Source organism: Platalea leucorodia, assembly GCF_965183815.1.
Source record: "Platalea leucorodia genome assembly, chromosome: Z".
NCBI classification, from domain to species: domain Eukaryota; kingdom Metazoa; phylum Chordata; class Aves; order Pelecaniformes; family Threskiornithidae; genus Platalea; species Platalea leucorodia.
The window spans coordinates 92,032,705-92,051,435 of record NC_138858.1 but is presented as its reverse complement, the minus strand read 5'-3'; the positions used below and the strand labels follow the sequence as shown (position 1 = coordinate 92,051,435).

The 18,731-nt window shown below is 41.6% G+C and overlaps 1 protein-coding gene across 1 annotated transcript in view; it reads right to left on the bottom strand.

The window, feature by feature from the left end:
- Positions 1-14,313, bottom strand: part of LOC309602178 (netrin receptor UNC5D) — a gene marked incomplete at both ends in the record, with an annotated part of 167,305 nt that extends 152,992 nt beyond the window's left edge. Inside the window, one exon of the mRNA XM_082335565.1 lies at positions 14,211-14,313. Within this exon, the coding sequence (XP_082191691.1) occupies positions 14,211-14,313 (103 nt within the window). The remainder of the gene's footprint in view (positions 1-14,210) is intronic.
- Between the last annotated feature and the right edge of the window lie 4,418 nt (positions 14,314-18,731).

Sequence of the window (18,731 nt, the reverse complement as noted above, 5' to 3'; positions counted from 1 at the left end):
ATGTTCACCCAATTATGAAATGAGTATTTGGTAGAGCCTGAATTTACCTGAGAGCTATTGACCACATTTAAGTAACAAAGTTTCCATTTCCATCCACCAAGAAGCTTGTCTATCATTTGAAAACAAACAAACAAACAAACATGAAGATCAAGAAAAGTAAGACTACTGCAAGCAACCATACTGTAAATTAAATTATTTTCATTCTCACTTGTCTTAAACGTCACTAATGAAAACCAAACCTTTTTGGATGCATCTTAGAAGTCACATACAGCAAATAAAGAATTCCTGAAATACCCACATATCCTCCTCTGACTGCTACGCTGAAGGCAGGAAACATGTAGGCAACTCATACAGCTACCTGACTGCATAATCTCTAACTGTGAATGCGGTAGATCTCTAGTGTTCTAATCAGTCCCACAAAGACCACGCACAAATACGCAAGGATGTGTATCTGCAGGAGCACTAACAGGGCTACCTAACTTTTTGAATTAAAGTCTTAAAGATCCTTGACATGATAAAAAGACACTCTCAACAGTCACCTTGTCATAGTCTTCTCTTTATTAAAACAATTTACTTCATGTTGTTACTGAGAAATTTGAGTGCCAAATCAGTGGAACAGGTTACCACAACAGTAATAGCCACAAGAGATTTGCTGATCTCCAGCAGAAATAGTTTAATGACAACCTAGAGGTCAAAATCTGTTTTCATAAATACAGGACACCATCTCAATACTCTGTATAAGGAGTCTATTCATGGAACAGTCTAAATCTTTATTAACACTTGCCAGTGACAAGTCTGTTTTACTGAAGAGCCACTCAGTGGCCAATATACTTTCACCAAAAAAAAAAAAATAAATAAGGCTACAATCCTTTGCTCAACCTTATTTGCTCTACACTTTTGAGCAAGTTCTTCCAGACAATGCACTAAAGCAAAACAAACACCCTTGTTTTCAAATGTATTAAAAACTATTAAGATGTATTGTCTGTGGACAGCTACATAGCAATAAATATTGCAAAGTAATCTACACAAAAAGGGTTGCAAAGGTGACTGTTTGTAATCTGCTTAACAAGTCACAGTGCTACTACTGAGCCAGGAATCACAGATCCATCAGAAAGAGCAGCCTCAGAACGCTTAGCTGCCCTGATCAAAACCCAACTTGCTCACTAGTATCTTCTACGTCCTTCACAAAACCAACACACATGTCACACTGCAAGTATTCCGTATCTGAATTTCCAGGCCAGCTGGGGAATGGCTCAAATACCGCATCTGAATTATCTGCTTTTGTCTGAATTAAAGGAGACAGAGCAGGGACAAGGAATTGCACTAGAACCTTCTTCACTAGCATACGAGACAGTATGTTGTAACGTCCCTTTTGAGGCACACATCGCTATCAAGAGTAAAAATAATAGCTGTATTTTATTGCTGCGATACATACGGTATCAGATGCCTGAGCAGAATTTCGTGAATTGTTTTTATTAAACCACTGAGACAGCATTTTAAATAGCCATGAAGAGGGTTTCTCCTACTGCTGTCCACCATGCTAGGAGATTTAAAATAAATAGAAGTGCAAGAAGAACAGCTTGGGCTTAAAACAAGTGCTGTGCTTGTTCCTAGGAAGGAAGGTTATTTTATTTAAATAGATTTTATTTCCTCAGCCTCATTCCCCATCTAACTGCTGTCTCTTTTCAAACTCAGATCCAACTTAATCCCACAGAGGCAAGGGAAAAGAAAATCTTCAGCCTAAACCAAGAGAAAATCACTAGAAGACAAAGAAAAAAAGCAACTAACAAATCATGAAACAATGTTTCCACCTGGAGGTTTTTAGATGTCAACTACATTGTGTTGCAAATATTGGAAATCTGAAAGTCATAGATGCTACTAGGAACTCCATGAAGTAAGCATGGTGTGTTAACACAACACATGTTGCGATAGTTAATAAAACATTTCACAAAGTTTGGTTAAATAAGAAGTCTTGATAATATATGTTGAAGTGTTTTGAAAGACAGCATAATGTTTTCAATTCATTCACAGCAAAAAATAAATAAATCACACTCACTAGCCCAATTTAAAGTTTTTTCAAGAATGCACTTTAGCATTACTAAGCTAAAATAATGATATAAAAATGGAAACAAACTACCCTCAGCTGTGGCAGATCTCATTACAACAAACTATTGTTTATAATGTATAAAAGTTATTTATTCCACATGCACTTGACTCCCCTTTATTAAGTGATCCCTTTCTCTTGCATCACCTTATTAGATACCTATTTTAAGAGGTAAGAGGTTGCTTATAAGTAGCAATATGCTAGTATAGTAACATGCTTGTGTGGCAAAGGAATTTTTTCTCTCCTTCTTCCCCCTCTAATATAACTGCAGAAAAGAATAATCAACTGTGGAAAGATCTGAAGAGTTCAATGGGCATAAAAGAGGTACTGGCAATAAATTAGAATATTGCAGCCCTCTTTATGGGTTTCAGACGTTGCCTCACAGCTGATACCATACATGAATTTTAAGCAGCCTGCTAGGTCGGGCTAGCTCTTGAGAAGCACTACAAGCCATTACCATGCATCATCATCAGCTAGGTCCTAATAGCGAGCCTTCACCACAAAGAAATACAGCTTACTTACAGGACACTGGACGCCAAATCGGAACAAGGATCACTAAGTTACTCTAGCAACAGCGGAGCTTTTCACTCTCCCACATTTTCAGATGTCCTTTCAGGCGGAATGCTTCTTACACAAGCACCTATGCAAAGATCAGCCCCATCTAAAGTCATCAGAAGCCAACTTAGAGCACAGGGTCCCCATTTTTTTTTAATCAAAGCTTATTCCTACATGCCTCATTTGGGGCTAAGTCAGAAGTCATTGCTTCCCTTTCTGTTTTCCTTCTGCGTGACATGGCAAAAAGACCCACAGGGCAGCGAACTGCAGTCCTATGTGTACAAGCCAATGTTTTGGCTGGACACATGACATGTCATTCTATGACCAGCCAGTTTAAAAAACAAAACAAAACAAAAACAAAAAACAAAACAAAAAAAAACAGAACACAACCAACAAAAAGCAAGAACATGCAGGTTTTTATTTCCAGATGTATTGCGCACTGAAAAAATGAAGCAATCACTCCCCACCTCCATAACAACTCTTGGATTAATGAAGTTCTTTCCTGTCTACCCAGTATGAAAAACAGCTTGATCCCCTATAAAACATTTTATACCTTTGATAAAGCATTTTAAATACAGAACTTTCAAAGGGGTTAGAAAAACAAACAAACAAAACAAACAGCAAACTCCTTTGTGTGACCTGTTAGCATTTTGTGGATTTTTATTACGTATACTTGCAAAGAAAGCAAGGGTTGAAACTATGAACCAAACCCAGGCAAAGTTCTATTTCCCAGTAGCAGCTTTTTCTACTTTCTCACGTAAAGCTGCTTTAGAGGTTAAGCACGCCAGGCTAGGATGACAGAATACTGCAGGTTGCACGATAGTGCAGCAGGTGTGGTACCGCCGAATATAACGGGCCCGCGGAGCGGCCAGGTTCTTAATGGCTATGACTTTACTCATGGGGGCTGCAAGGTTGGCTAACCACCACCATAGTGGGCAGACGCAGGACTCTGAATTAGCTCCCAAACATTTAATCTTATTTTATCTTTTACATGAGGTAAATTTCTAAGAGAAACAGCAAATAGTCTACATAATGCATTTGCAGACAAGTAATAACATTTGGTCAGCAGGAAGAAGGTCCTGCACCTTTCGCCCCCACTACCTCTTCATTCAACCAGAAGATGCTGGAGAACATTTATAGAGAGTATTTCAGTAACAGCATTTGCAAAAAATATAGAGATAGAACAGTCAGTTTTCTGTACCCCTCCCCTCTTTCACTAACATTGCTCCTGCCCTTTGAAAAAAACATGAAATCTCTTGAGTGCTTTTATATCTTCAAGGGGTAAAAGTGCTAAAGAGCACGGCTGTATTTCAAACACAAACGCACAAATCCGCTCACGACTGCTGAAGCTGTTCTGTTGGAAATGGTAAAACCAGCTAGAAATGCCACTTAGTGAGAGACACAACCTTACAGCAAAGCAATAGGTGATGAGAGCTAAGAACACTGTGGTCACCATTTACAATGTTTTACTGGTCTTCTCCCCTCCTACAGTGGTATTCCATCACCACTGGGCTTGTGAAGGGGTCCTGCTCTTACGTTTGCCACCTTTTCTGCATTTAATGTACTCATCCGAAAAACCCCTGGTGATTAGAAACAGCAAACTAGAGAAAAGCACTGAATAATATTGGAAACTGAAAGTCCTTAAATTATTCACAGAATTCAAACAGTTTTTGAAGTACACCGTGGCGTTTCGATAGCCATGTAATTCAGTCTGACATCATAAGCTACAGCACTGCAATGCTAATCTGGGAGATGGCTACAGCTGTAAGAGGTTGATGCAGTCTTCATTTACATGTATCTCTGGTCTGTCGTCTGAAAGGACTGAGGACCTGCTAAAGTCTAAATTCAATGGGAGCATCAGTCCACCTAGGTGTGGCTATGATAATTTCACTAATGAAAGAGTAACAATGCCTCACTACGACTCACTGGTGCTTAGCATCACTACAAACTTTTCACATACAACTTAGTGAAACACCATGTATGCTGCAAAATCTTGTGATAGCCTTTTGGTGAAAAATTCAGCATGTAATGTGAGAGTGGGAATTTACTTGCTGAGACTAATATCTACCACCCTTTACTACAGCGTGTTCTCCCTTTACTACAGTACTTCTAATTGTTAAACCTCAAGACCTTTGTGCAGGCATTATCACAGTTACTTAAGTCAAAAGCTATAGCCCAGGCTCTGTCTAAAATCAGGAAGTTTCTCCACCTACTACGTACTCTTCTCCCTCCTCCACAGAGCTTGTTTGGGGAGGTGGAAGGAAGAGACAAGTTTTCCCATTCTATTTCTTTAAGGCATCAAAAGAAGTTACACCTGCTTATCTCAAAAAACCACATCGCTGTCCACTCCAAGACCCAGACAAAGTTATGATGACTCAGAAGATAAGAAACCCAATCTTCAGGGCCTTTTCCTTATACTAGGGTACATCAATGGGAATTTTGCTACTCATTTTATAGAGCGGGAGGATACCCATCATAAGGGTAATCCTGATTTTTATTCTTGCTATTCCAACCTCTCACTAACTCCTCAGAAAGGAAGCAAGGAGAGGTTGGCACATAATTTGTTAAATTACAGCTCTCGAGCTTGAACTGTTAAGTCATGTTTAGTACAACTCAAAACAGAAGACACTACACAATCTTTATGAAGAATTAAAGATGCAAGAATGAGAACTTGTATTCAAGTGATTGAGGCAAAGTTATATCAAGCTCAACAGAAGCCAGGTACCACATTACTAACTCCCAGATTCAATCAAAATAGAGCAGGAATATTTAAATTGTAGTCTAAATTGGATCTGTAACAATCTTCATAGAAATAGGCAAGTCAAGTAGCAAAGTTATCTTTGGAAAAAATCTATTAGCCGTAATGGAATGATAATCCTCTTAGATTCATTGATGCTGACAGATTAAATACTTTAAATTCATCTTTTATTTTGTTAGCTCATTTGACACAAAATAAGTCCTACATTTTTAATATTATAGTGGGAGTAAGAAGGAGTTTTGCTGTTACTGTGGCAAATTCGGTATTAATGGAATGCCTCTGGGTATTCAGTAGAACTATAAACCATGTTACCAAATGACAACTGGAAAGGACTAACTTGTTTCCACTTTTAGCATTCTACCGCTATTTATTAGAAACTAAATTAATATTACTGAACTTGCTTTCTATTTAGGAAAAGCCTAAAAAGCTGGACTGATAACAAGAAAACGCATGAATAAACACGTTTTCCCTAGAATGAAGTGTTAAATAATATAGGGTTACATATAGCGCCAACCTTTTGCTCCTAGTGTCAGGCTGGCATATCTCCAACAATGGAGCAGCCTGAAAGCTCCAAGCAATCCCTCCTCCTTTCTCCTTCAAGAAACCACCGTGCTTCAGCCACAGCAAAGCATTTTACAGCAATGTTTCTCAGTCCCAGATGCAACTGCCACATAGACTCACCAAACTTACATACAGATTCTTTGTGCTCTACGTGAAAGTCCTAGCTACAAGATTACTTACTGTTCTAGTAACAGGGACTTTCCTGGTATTTTATTCACAAAACCTTTCAAAAGGCTAGTTTCGCACTTCTGCTGATCAAAATTAAATGTTGAGACCTGGAAACTTTTCATTATAGAAAATTATTTACTGCATAACCCTTTGCAATAAATTTTGAGATGTTTGCATTCACTCAGAAATGAATAACATATACCAGGCGTAATACCATACTTTATTTCTAGCTTCTTACGGGTCCCGAAAACCCCAACCAAAATCAGAACGGATGCAGCCGGCAGAGAAGTAAGACAAATCTCCAGCATCTCACCTCATGTTACTCCATTTTAGTTTAAGATACACTAAGTTACTCAGTTTTGGATCTACAGATTTGACCCATTGATTCTATCAGGATTCTATAGTTTATAATGGTAAATAAGAGGTTTTTGCACTGCTATATTTATCACTGGAATACTTGTCAGCTACTTTCACACTCTCTATAAAAGGGAAATTACTGATCATTTGCCTATGAACCATATAAGGAGGCTGAAAGTCTTAAGAATGCACAATTATCCAGGGGAAAAAAAAATCCAGAATTATAAAGCTATTTTAACAAATCTGTATTTTTTCAAAATTACTTAGCTCTGAGAACTACATGATGTGAACAGCAACATTCAGAACTTTATCTGGAAGCCTTCAGTTAGGACACAGTGCTAAAGAGGAATGACATGCATTAAATATATGCACCACCTAGTGTCTTCCTGTGCATCCACTACATTCATTATTGATCTGCAGTACATAGCTTTGACAGGCAAAGTGTTAACTGCTACCCAACGTTACTTTTTTATTCCAAACAGTCCATGCCCTTCACAGCCAAGTTAAAAGATACGAAACAAAAAGTTCCAACTGAAAACTAGCACTATCTACGTTAGCAACAGTAAATACCTTACAATATATCATCGGCATCAAATATCTCCTGAACTCGATGTTGAAATTAATGTTTCAAAGGGTAATGGCTTACCACAGATCTTTAGCGGTTTTAAAACTGCCCTTAAACATAGCTAACCTGAGGCATCCGTCACCATAAAAGTCATAGACGCATCTATTGAACTGCAAATCAGATATGGTTTTATATGAAAGGTTGAATTCAATTAATAAAGCAAATTTGTTTTTCTGTAATGCAATTTATTATTAGGAATGGTGTAAGTATAGAAGCAATTTTGTGAGTAACCATTCACAATTTATAAGAAATCTCCATGTTTGCTCTTTTTATGTTCATTCTCTGCCAGGATTCAAGCAATTCAATTTCACATGCAGAAACGCTCACAGAAGAAAAGTTTCAGATCCACAAAAGCACTTTCTACTGAACAAAAATTAAGGATATCCAACCAGAAGATGAGTAATAGAACACTTATTTTAACGATTTACGGATGAGCAACCTGCATGGTATTAACACACGCACAGAACAAAATCCAAAATATTTTAGTTTATCCTTCTACAAATAAAACTCTCATCAACAAGGAGCAGATATTTTCAAAAAGCTTTTTGACATTCAACACAACTTAGATATCAAAGCATGTTAAATATTATTTTAAGTCTCCATTCAGCATAAAAGCAAAAAGCAGGTCTCCTGGAAAAAGTCAGAAGCAATTTTTTAAGTTTTCCTATTGTTGTTCCTATTGCTTCTTTAAAGCAGGCGTGGATATGGAGAAACAAAGAAGAGCTCAGCAACCCCGTTTCCATTCATTTTGATTACACTTTTTATGTCTAGACGCATTTAATAAGCTTTATCCTCAGATTCATTATGCTCTTTTATTACAGCATTTCAAGTGTTGAAGCACCCATTGGACCTTCAAAGTATAGAAGCCATTTACAATTACACCCGAAGCCCTACCGTACAGGTACTGTACACAGGGCAGGAAAAGTTAACTATCACCTCCAAAAAAGGAACCACAAAGTCACTTTCTGCAACGTTACAGGTCAACTCTGGAGCTGGGACCAAACTGCAGGGACATCCAAGTCCCAACCAAGCCTTCAACATCTAAGTTCCCTAGTCATGATGGTCACAGAACTGGGAATGACTGGCATTAGGCAGTCCAGACAGTACAGGAAACTGGTCTGTTGCATTCACAGACTGGATGCTACAGCGTCACGTCATCTCTACCTCGCAAAGTTGCTTGGCGTGCCTGTTAACAGCAGGGCCTCTACTAAAAATTTTTTCCTGTGACACAGTAGACTCGCAGAGCACGTATTTGGCATCTAAACTGAGCCACCTCACAGGCCAGCTTCCCCTCAGATGGCAACCGAGTCGCAGCCAGCATCAGCTGGATGCAAAGTGGGTAATTAGCACTAGGACTTCCCATTTTGCGTTGCTTTTCCATCGGAACTGTCCAGACCCAGGCTGCTTCTCCTTTCAGTTGCTTGCAATAGGTTTGTGGCTTTTAAAAACTCTTCAGAACATTGTTATCTAGAAATTAAGGTCATTGGCTGCTTGTAATTTTTCTCTTTCCACGACACATTACGTAGAGGTTTCCAATGAGATGTTCGCAGTAGGAATTTCAAACATGTACAGTAACTTTTTTTTTTTTTTTTAGCAAAATACAGAAAGACTAGGATAGGGTATGCTGAAATTATGTCTATGATGCATGCACGTAATCTCACATACATATTCTTGTCTGAAAAAACAGGTTAATTTGTTATTGTTCTACAGACACAGTATTGCACAAAAAATACCTTGTATAAGCAAATTAATTTGATACCGCCTATTCAACCTCTTCAATAATCCAAAGCAAGCTAATTGCTGAATAAATTCAAACCATGCTAAGCTTCCTAAAGGAAATATTTTTAACCTAAATGGAAGTAAATTAACTCAGTGCATGAGGGCTTCAATGACGTCTATAATTTTTTAAAATTCAAAAAAGAAACAGGCAAAAACCAGACAAAAATACCTACAGCAGTAGTCAGCAGAACATTCATTAGGGAACATCACGTTTAAGTGTAATTGCCCTCCGACATCCCCTGCATGGAAATTCCCATAAAGCCTCTAGCAGTAAGGAGTATCGGGCAAGTAACTGGACTCCACTGACCAAGAGCCTGCAATAACAGTTTCTTTATTAACAACATTTTTTAATGGTGTTAAGAAAGGCCACAAAAGGGCGAGTGGGGAGGGGAAGATGGATGAAAACGATATTGATCACAATTATGCAGGTAAATCACAAGGTTCAGATTACTTAGGCTTGTACATAGTGTTAGCATCTTCTAATACCTACTTGCAAGATGCTCTAAAATATGGTTTATTGACCTCTAATGAGATACAACGGAGCGTTAAAAATTTCATACTTACAAATACTCATGCTCTAAGCTAAGGCCACACGATACAACGTGACTACTAAAGTTCTTCAAAAGTATAAATAGAAAATGACACATTTTTCTATTTTATACAAATGAATCTGATCATCTGCTTCACTGCAACAGCAGCAGCATCTAAAAACAACTGAAACAGCAGCCTCTGGTGTTAAATTTCTGCTCTTTTTCTCAGACTCCACCTTTCACCAGAAAGCAGGACTAAAAATACAGAAAAGATACACCAAGTGGCCCTGAGGAATCCTTTGCACCATAATTAATTTTCCATCTTAGCATATATCATACTGTTTGTGTTTGCCTTCTATAATTCACTGTGAAAATATCATCAGATTAGCTTCTATTCTGCACTGGTGAAAATTCATCTTGATGCAAAGTCCTCTTACTGTAGAAAGAGAGAAATTTTCTTTCATAGCATGGAAAGCTCATTTCACCCCCGTACAGCTCAAGCTTTATTCTCTAGATCTGAAGAGACAGAAATTACACATCTCTCGAGCACATATATGAAGAAGCACATGTGTACGAAGGATGAGCCAAGAAAAACCACCCCTGCAACACACCATCTTAAAGGGCAGAATTATCCTTTCTTTCCAAAAATGAAATATTTTCACAGAGACGCTTGCATTAGAAAGAAAGCGCGTGATGGAGGCTGCGCACACCTCACTTGCAGGACAGGATCATATGCATAGCTCTTCAGGTTTTTGTTTGAGCGATACAAGGAAAACTTACGGCCATTCTCATCGGTAGCATTCCAGAAATTCATAGTATGCTCTCTGTGCAAAACAGTAATATACTCAAGTGTTATCAGTGCGCAGATTAAAACAATCCTCATAAGGATTAGTGTTCTGTAACAGACAAAATTAGAGCGTATTCATGTCCAAAGTCAGTCTTCTACTCAATAGGAATGTTCAGACTTTGCCATTCTTTCTCTGAATTATCTCACAAACTATGTTACAAGAAATTACAAAGACAGTAATAAATGCAGAAAAAAATCAGAACTAAATAGAAGCCTTAACAAAACTAGACAATGACTTAAAAAAAGACACACACATAGATACTCTATGAGTTCCAAAACGTGACAACTTCTGCATCATGCACCCAGTTTTGAAATACTGCTCTTCAGAGCCCCCAAATTTCCTGTGGTTGTAGGGCAATTAATTACTCTCTTTCGAAACCTTAGTTTCTCGACCTATGAAAACAAAAGCAACACTATACCACATGCAAACTGAGCCTCTATCATTGTGAAGATCTGAGAAAGATGATAAACTAATTAGTAAACAAACCCACAAGTACAGGAAGTTTATTTTCTGAGCCGTTACAAAGTGAAATAATATAAACCTGGACAGAGAAATCCACATAAGATGCTACACACTACAGGGGGAGTGGAAGGATGGTTCAAAGCAGAGCACACGGCTTGCTACTTTAAAGAACGCTTTGTCCTAACAAAACAAAAATACAACATTATCTGAATGGAGTGATTTGAACAAAGTCATACAAGAGATTCCTATAGCACCCATGTCTCGCCTTAATTTTCCTTTTCTTCTATGTCACTTACTAAGAATATTTGAAGTCTACACCTAGCTGAGATATTAATAACATGCATACTTCAAGATCAAATAAATCAATATGCTGACATGGTGTGTATTCAGTTGGGGCTGGCATGTCAGAAACATTTCAAATAGTAAACTGTTGACTGTACTTACAAATAATCAAACAGCTTTACTCCCAGCAGGGTATCAGGAACAGAGAAAGAGAACTTGAGACAGTCTAATAAAGCAACAGAAATAACATATACTTCCTTTTGGATGTAGAAATCAGGACAGCTAAAAAACCTCCCTACTCTGTTAATGCAGTGTGAACGCTGGAGCAGAGCTGGCCGCAGCAAATCAACAACATTCCTCAAATAAAGCATCAGTGATAGCTCTCACACGGCTCCCAGCTGGTGACAATGAAGTACTTTGCAAATATGGACAGAATTCTCAGGTACACAAATGAAATTCTAGCCCATTTATAATGAAATAAATGGAGGCTCATCTAATTTGCACAAGGACATTATTAAATGCAAGACAAAAGGTACAATCAGGACACAAATAACTTGCATACCGGTGCTGTCTTCACCACTAGATTTATTTCAGTATCAATAGAATTTGCTATTTTTACCTTTCTAAAACAAGCATTATTTCTCCAAGTGCTCTGCTGTCCAGAGGCTGGTTTGTCTTCTTGGTTCCTGGATGCAGAGTAGTACTTTAAATATGCAGCTCTCCGGGCTGCATGTTATCAGTGCTTTTTATGTTGAAAAACAATTTAAAAAGAACAAAAATTTTCAGACTACAAGCAGATCTTTGCTTCAACAGCTTACTGTCCACAGACCCACCCGTATTCCAGTAGGTGACTTAGAGGAGCATTTTATCATAATAACATCAGTAGCAATATGCAGGGCTACCAAGCCATACAGTAAGTGCCATACTACTGGAAAAGGAAAATACCTAAACAATGCTTATTTTGAACAAAATGTACTCAGATCTATAAACACCACGTAACACATAGCTGTAGGCTTTAATATCAAGACACAGAAGAATACTAATGTTCATGTTTTACAGACATCTTTATTCAGATACATGCAACCCAAAATTAGTTTCAATGCATCAATGAGATAATAAACATTAGCGACTCTCTTCTCATTTTCAAATTACCATAGTGTCTATGCAATTTTTACTATAAAATAAAAGCCCAAAGCTATATATGTATATTCATTCCAATAGATTTAAAATGCTGCATGAAGTGTACCTACAATCATTTCATTTTTCTTTAAACCCTATGCAGAATACAATCCTGGCATACAATTTGTTTCAGAGGCAGCTTTTAGACAACTTCATAAACTAAAGATCTTATAGCTCAATGGTTTGTTAACTCAGGTTAACTGCTTAAGCCAAAGCTACAAGTAAACACTATGCAACATCGCAACTGAGAGACTACAGACACCAAACTGATGAAAAAATACACTGTTCTTTCTTCGAATAAAGTCCAAAACCAGTTCTGCTCCAGTCTAGAACTTGAAATGTCCTGCATGGCAAATTTTAATTAAATAGTTGAAACTTGTTCCTTAACAGCAAGAGAAGAGTCATCCTGCTACGCATGACCTGCAGTGTGAAATTTCAGATGCTTACAGGGCCTGATCCTGACCGTACTTCACACAGGGCAAGAACTACCACAGAGTTCTACCAGATGGGTAAAACAAAAGGCCATAAGCACCTCACATCACTGATTTAAATATGCGTGCATTCTTTCGCAGTCACAGCTGTTTCTTAATCAAAGTATTTAAAAAAATTAAGAAATATTAGACTTCATTCTAGTCTTATCATTTATTTCACTGTTCTCTGAAGTGTTATTTTTTTTTCAAAGAACCACCAAAAGGCCACATTTTGTCTGTTACACAATAGCCTCTCGGATTACCCCTCTGCTGGACCAGTCATTGGACCTGAATGGGAGAACACAGCAGCCGAGGTGGCCAGTAAGGAACTGTGGCAAGATGTCCTAATCCGCTAGCTACCTGCAGGTGACTTCCTACGCAGAGACCAAAACCCATGAAGCAGATACAAGAAAATGGAAGCACAGGCACAACAGGCATGCAACGAGAGACCTCCACAGAGGGGCTAGTGTCAAAACGGTGAGAGGAATCTTTTAGGATCTACAAAGTCTGATTGAGAGATTACTTCGTTCTGTGAAAATAATCCATCTGTAAAGAACATAGCATTATAGACTCTAAATACAGAAACTACGTCTTACCAACAGCAGGCACCTTCCTCCAAAAAGGATAACATAACACTAGATTGTCTCCCCGCCCCCTGCTTCCCAGGCTCTTTCCGTACTTTGAGAAGCCCAGATATAGCAGCCAAGGTGTCGGGGATGCCAGGCGATGGGGAGCTGTTGACATCCTTTGGCTACCTGCCCTGAAGAGATTATTTCACTCAAGTGATTTATCAGGAAAAGTTAAATTAAAAAAGGACTCCGAGCATCTCAAATATCCACCTTACACGTACATAAAAAATACATGTGCTCGTACGTATGCACATCCAGCCTCAGCACTTGCATTGCTTGACAGGTAACTGGATTCTCACTGCCAGAAGAGGTCATCGAATCTCCCAAACCCCATCATATCGGGACACCTCGACTAGTCGCTAGGACCGTCGCATTTCTTAAAGACGCTGTCCAAAGGGGCCATGCACACGCTGGATTCCCAAGGATGCTTCTGCACTTAACGGCCCGGAGCTCTCCCCGCCTATTAAACCAGCAGCCCTGTGGTAAATTATCTCCGCTCCGAGGATCCGAACCACCGGTGCAGCCACAGTTTCCACCGCAACGCCCCGTCCCGCCTCCCCGCCCCGGACCAACTCGGGACGCGCTGTCCCGCAGCAAAGCGCGTTTCCATCGCCTCCCGCCCTTCCCCGCGGCGGGGCCGGGTCGGTATTTCTGGCGGGGGCGCCCGCTGCCCCCTCCTGTCGCGATACTCACGCACACGCGGGGCTGCGGGGCTCCCTCAGCCGCGGCGGGAACGGCCCTCCCGGCGCGCGCCGCCCTCCCCCGCCCGGGAGGCACGGGGCGGCGGGGCGCGCGCGGAGCAACCGGTGGGACGGGACCCCCCAACCCCATCCCCACCCCGAGCGCGGGGCTGCCGCCCCGAACTTGCCGGGGTGCGCGGGGGGCGGCGGGGGGCCCGCTTACCTCGCAGGGCGGCCGTCCGGCTGCAGAGCCCCAGCAGCAGCAGCAGCAACAGCCGCCGCTCCAGGCGCGGGGGGCAGCTGCTCCTCGCAGCCCCTCCGCCCATGCTGTCTCCCCGCAACTCCCGCGCCTCTCCCCTCCGGAGAAGGGATGCAAATCTCCTCTCGGCCCCTCCGGAGTCGAGCTCCAGCCGGAAAATTCGCCTTTTTTTGGTGTGCTTTTTTGTTGTTGTTGTTGGTTTTTGTTCCCCCCTCCCAGCCCTCCTCTCTCTCCAGACGCGGAGGCGCCCCACGCCCGCCCAGGCGCGGCGAGGCGAGGGCGGGCAGGGGCTGCGGGCAGGGCTGCGCTCCGCCGCTCCGCTCCGCGCTCCGGCCGCCGCCGACTAGCCAGCCGCGGCGCGCGCCCGCATCCCTAATGAGCCGCCCCTCCCCCGCAGCCAATTAGGCGCGCGCTGGGCGGGCTCTGCCGCCGGCGCGCGCGGAGGGGGGGGGGGCCAGGTGCGCCGGTCAGCGCGCGCCCCCCCCCCCCCCCCCCCGCAGCGTCCAGGCCCAGAGCCGGGCCCCCGGCCCCGCCCCGGGCGAGCGGCGGCCGCAACTCGCTCGCCTTTGGCCGCCAGGCGAGGCGGCGGCGAGCGGCGGCGGCTCGGCCGAAGTTCGGAGCACAAACGGTGCGGGACCCGGCCGCGGGCTGATGTGGGGAGCGCACCCCCCCCCCCCCCCCGGCTGCATTCACTGCGGCTCTGCAGGCGATCCTGCCCTCTCCAATTCACACATCTGGGCACGAGCCCCTAAACAAAATAAAAAGTACTACTGTTAACAAGAACATGAGGAAAATACTACGACAGCCATCCCCCACGCCCAAAGCAAACGCACTTTGTGCCGCCTTTATTAATATTGCATGGTTCTGTGATCAAAAATTCTTTTTCTTGCCAGAAGTGTCACTGTTTCATTCTCCCTTCCCCCCATCTAATTGCATATAAATGTTTTTATTATATACTTGATAAGGAAGTATGACATATACAAGCAAATCACTTCTGCAAGACCAAAAAATCACCAGCGTGCTCAAGCGAAATTGCTGCTGCTCTGCTCTGACTGGCTTTGATCAACAAGAAACAGAGGGCCAAGGCCCGAGATTTTGGGAATTTGTGTAGTCGTCTTCACCACAGGGATCAGTGGGGCGAGGAAAGGAAAAGAAGCCACCGTGAAAGGTGGTGTGCCAGCGCTGCGAGGGGGATACAAACCTGCACTAACGGAGCAGAAGAAGGTGCCAGATGAGATCCGATACCAATGAAGAATCTCACCACGAGACTCCTACCACACCACAGCCAGGAGCAAATGGATCATGTTCCTATCATTGTGACTGTAAGAGAATTATCGCTGTGGAAGTCAAACACGGTACATTCCCAGCCAAGATACTACAACGTTGCATCGGTGTGCAAAACACCCCTGAAATACAGTATTTGCTCTCCATTCCCCTGTCTTTTGGAAATAAAACTCCATTTTCACCAGGTGCCAAGACCGTAAGAGTCAGAAGACAGGGCTTTATTCCCATCCGTGCTTTACACTTGACCGATTGCAGCAAGTTCACTCCACTCCAGCTTCACAAAATCTAAAGCGTGCACATATCTCAAGTTTAAGGGGACTCAGTTACTACTTACAAAATGTTTTGAAATCCCTGACTGATAAATTCTGGAAAAATGCAGCAGGATTAGTTACATATAGTTAAGAACAAGGCCTCTCCATTGGTCCTCCTGCAGGCTAGCTTTGTACTGTTTTCAGGAGGAAACAAATAATTAAAGCAAAAGGAATTTGTAAACAGAATTTTAAGAGAAAAAAAAATCAATATCTGAGAACATCACATCAGAAGATCTCTTATTCCCTTTCCATCATGTGTTTGCTAGACTTCAATGCACAATGAAGAGCAGAGCTGCAGAGGCAGAGAGCAAATATATGAAAAATACATTTTCTTCAACAGCCTTTTAGGTCATTCTCCACATTCAATGGGTTCCAAGGGAAAAAACAACAAAAAAACCCATAAAAAAACCCAAACCACCGAGGAACAGAACTGCAAAGCTACGCAGGGAAGTTTTTACACGTCAGAGCACCTAGCATACTTGCTTTAAAGTCTTAGCCTGTCAGCAACATAACCCTATTTTCTAGTACACACATACAGCCACTTTCGCTTCGAGTCCAACTAATTATCTATTTTTGCCTATGCCAATGAGTCAGTGTTCGGTGCTTTAGATAAAAATATCAAGTTCTCAGTTTATAATGCAATTATGAAGGGGAAGAAGAGAGCAAAAGTAGAAGAAAGGGCAACAGCTGGTAACTTCAATCAGCGTACTTGGAAATATAAATACGCAGAATATTCCACAAAGATAAATTCTCAGGGTGGGGGAAATAATGCAGCAGTTTCTGAGCTGGTGAAATGCAGCTACAGATGAAATTATATGTTCTTTAAGCACTGATGCACACTGATAACGTACAGCACCTTACCGAAACAAAGCTCTGCGTATGCTATGGCAGTCCGATGTGCCACTGTATTCCTAAGAACGGAGGCTATTTACACAGCATTTTAACAAGAGGAACGTCACAAGGAAAGCAACAATCTACCTTCGATATCAGGGTGTGGGCAAGAATCAAAGAGAAGACAGGAATCCAGCCAAAGAGGATTAATGGGGGAAAATGGAGGAAAATCAACAGAGAAGCTGAAAATGCTGCGAGGAAGACATTTGGTCTTCCCCAGCACTTCAAGGGTTAAACTTTACAATGAGCAATATTCATTTTCTGACAGAGTCCATATTCCACACCTGGGATTGTAGATGTCCTAGAATCTGAAAGTCTCAAGTTTGATGCAGCTGCTGAAAAAAAAAGACACTAAACAGAAATCAAAGAGGAGAAGCAAACAACACCAAAGCAACTTTCTCGAATACCTTGCTCCCAGCAGCCAGGCAGTCGGGAGGTGCCTGTGGGAGGGCCAGACAGAATCTGTAACCCAAAGTCCAGACTCTACTCTTCAGCTCGGCCGCCACCTCGCTCAACAGCTACTTCTGAGCACGTTTTTTCCCCACTTCTCTGCATCTCCGGTTACATCGCCTACTGTGCCATTGAGCTGGTTGCTAAAGAGATTTCTACAGTCTTCAACCACATTAACTTATTAAACACACAGCACTTTACAACGACGAAGTAAACTTTTCTAGCTAGAATATGCCAATACCTTAATAATTTTCAATAAGCCATACAGCTACAGCCTGAAGGGGGGAAAAAAATAAAAAATATATCAGCTCCTCCACCCTGGAAGCTCAGCAGAATGTTCCAGCTGAGTCTGCAAAGGTGCTTTCAGTATCTATCTCTTCTCAAGTGCAACATAAAAATTTGCAGCCAGGTGATTACTTTTTGTTTCTTATTTGATGTATGACCTTGGAGTAACCCACCTGTGATTTGCAATAAATCAGAATTCACATCACCTGTACGTCAGATAAGAGGCTGGGGGAGGGTCATTGCTGACATGCTCTCAGGAGCAGGTGAAAAGACAGCTGCTTCATTTCGCAGCTCTTGCAAATAAAAACATACCTGAGATGGTGCTGGTATCTGATAGAATGTACCATTGCTACACTCAACGTATATAATGATAAAAGGAGAATAAATGCATCTAAACCATTGATGTATATCACAGAGAACATTAGACGCATACCAGTTGGCTCTAATGCAAGTATTCACATCTGTACAATAGGTAAATAATTCAGGAGCAAGCAAGAACATCCAACTGTAACAACAAATAAGTAATGAAATTATGTGAAGCGCTTTGAATGGGCTCAGTTGTAGTGACATAGAAGCCAATAAAAAAAAAAAAAATCCTACTTGCTTTTAGCATATTTCCAACATTCCCCTTCTCTCTCTTTCTCTCAGAAGAGTACCCTAAACAAAATGGGATCTGAAAACAATCCAACCCACCTGGAAGACTTGTAATTGTGAGAAAGTTGTGATACTACCTGGCTTGATTCAGCAATACCTGCAATCTGATTATATACAGAAATAACGCAGGGATGAGCCTGTGGCCTCGAAGTGCATTCCACTGAATTGGGTGCTTCATTTTATGGCATCAAAAGAAATGGCCCCTACTGTCATAATGCAAGAAGAAGAGGAAGTCTGGGCTCAAACAATTAATTACAACTCCTCTCCATGCAGCAAAGGTAGAAGTGGATTAAATTCCCCCTGTGGTAGCTCTCAACACTTCCCTCATACTGAGACGGCATTCTGTGGGTCTGAAGACCCAGGTGTGCGTGCATGTGCCAGGAGGCACAAAAACATTGTGTTTTTCTCTCCACTGCATACCTAACGCAGAACACAAGCAATGCATTCAGTCTGTAGATGCTGGTATAAATTAATTGCTGAAGCACCTGAAAGACAGGAGAGCTGCCTTAGTACGTGCTCCCAGTCCGAGGCTGCGCAGGAAGCACGAGATGGTATTAGTGTGTTTAAGGGTCCCTATCTTCCACAGTTTGGTTCAAGATACTACTTACTC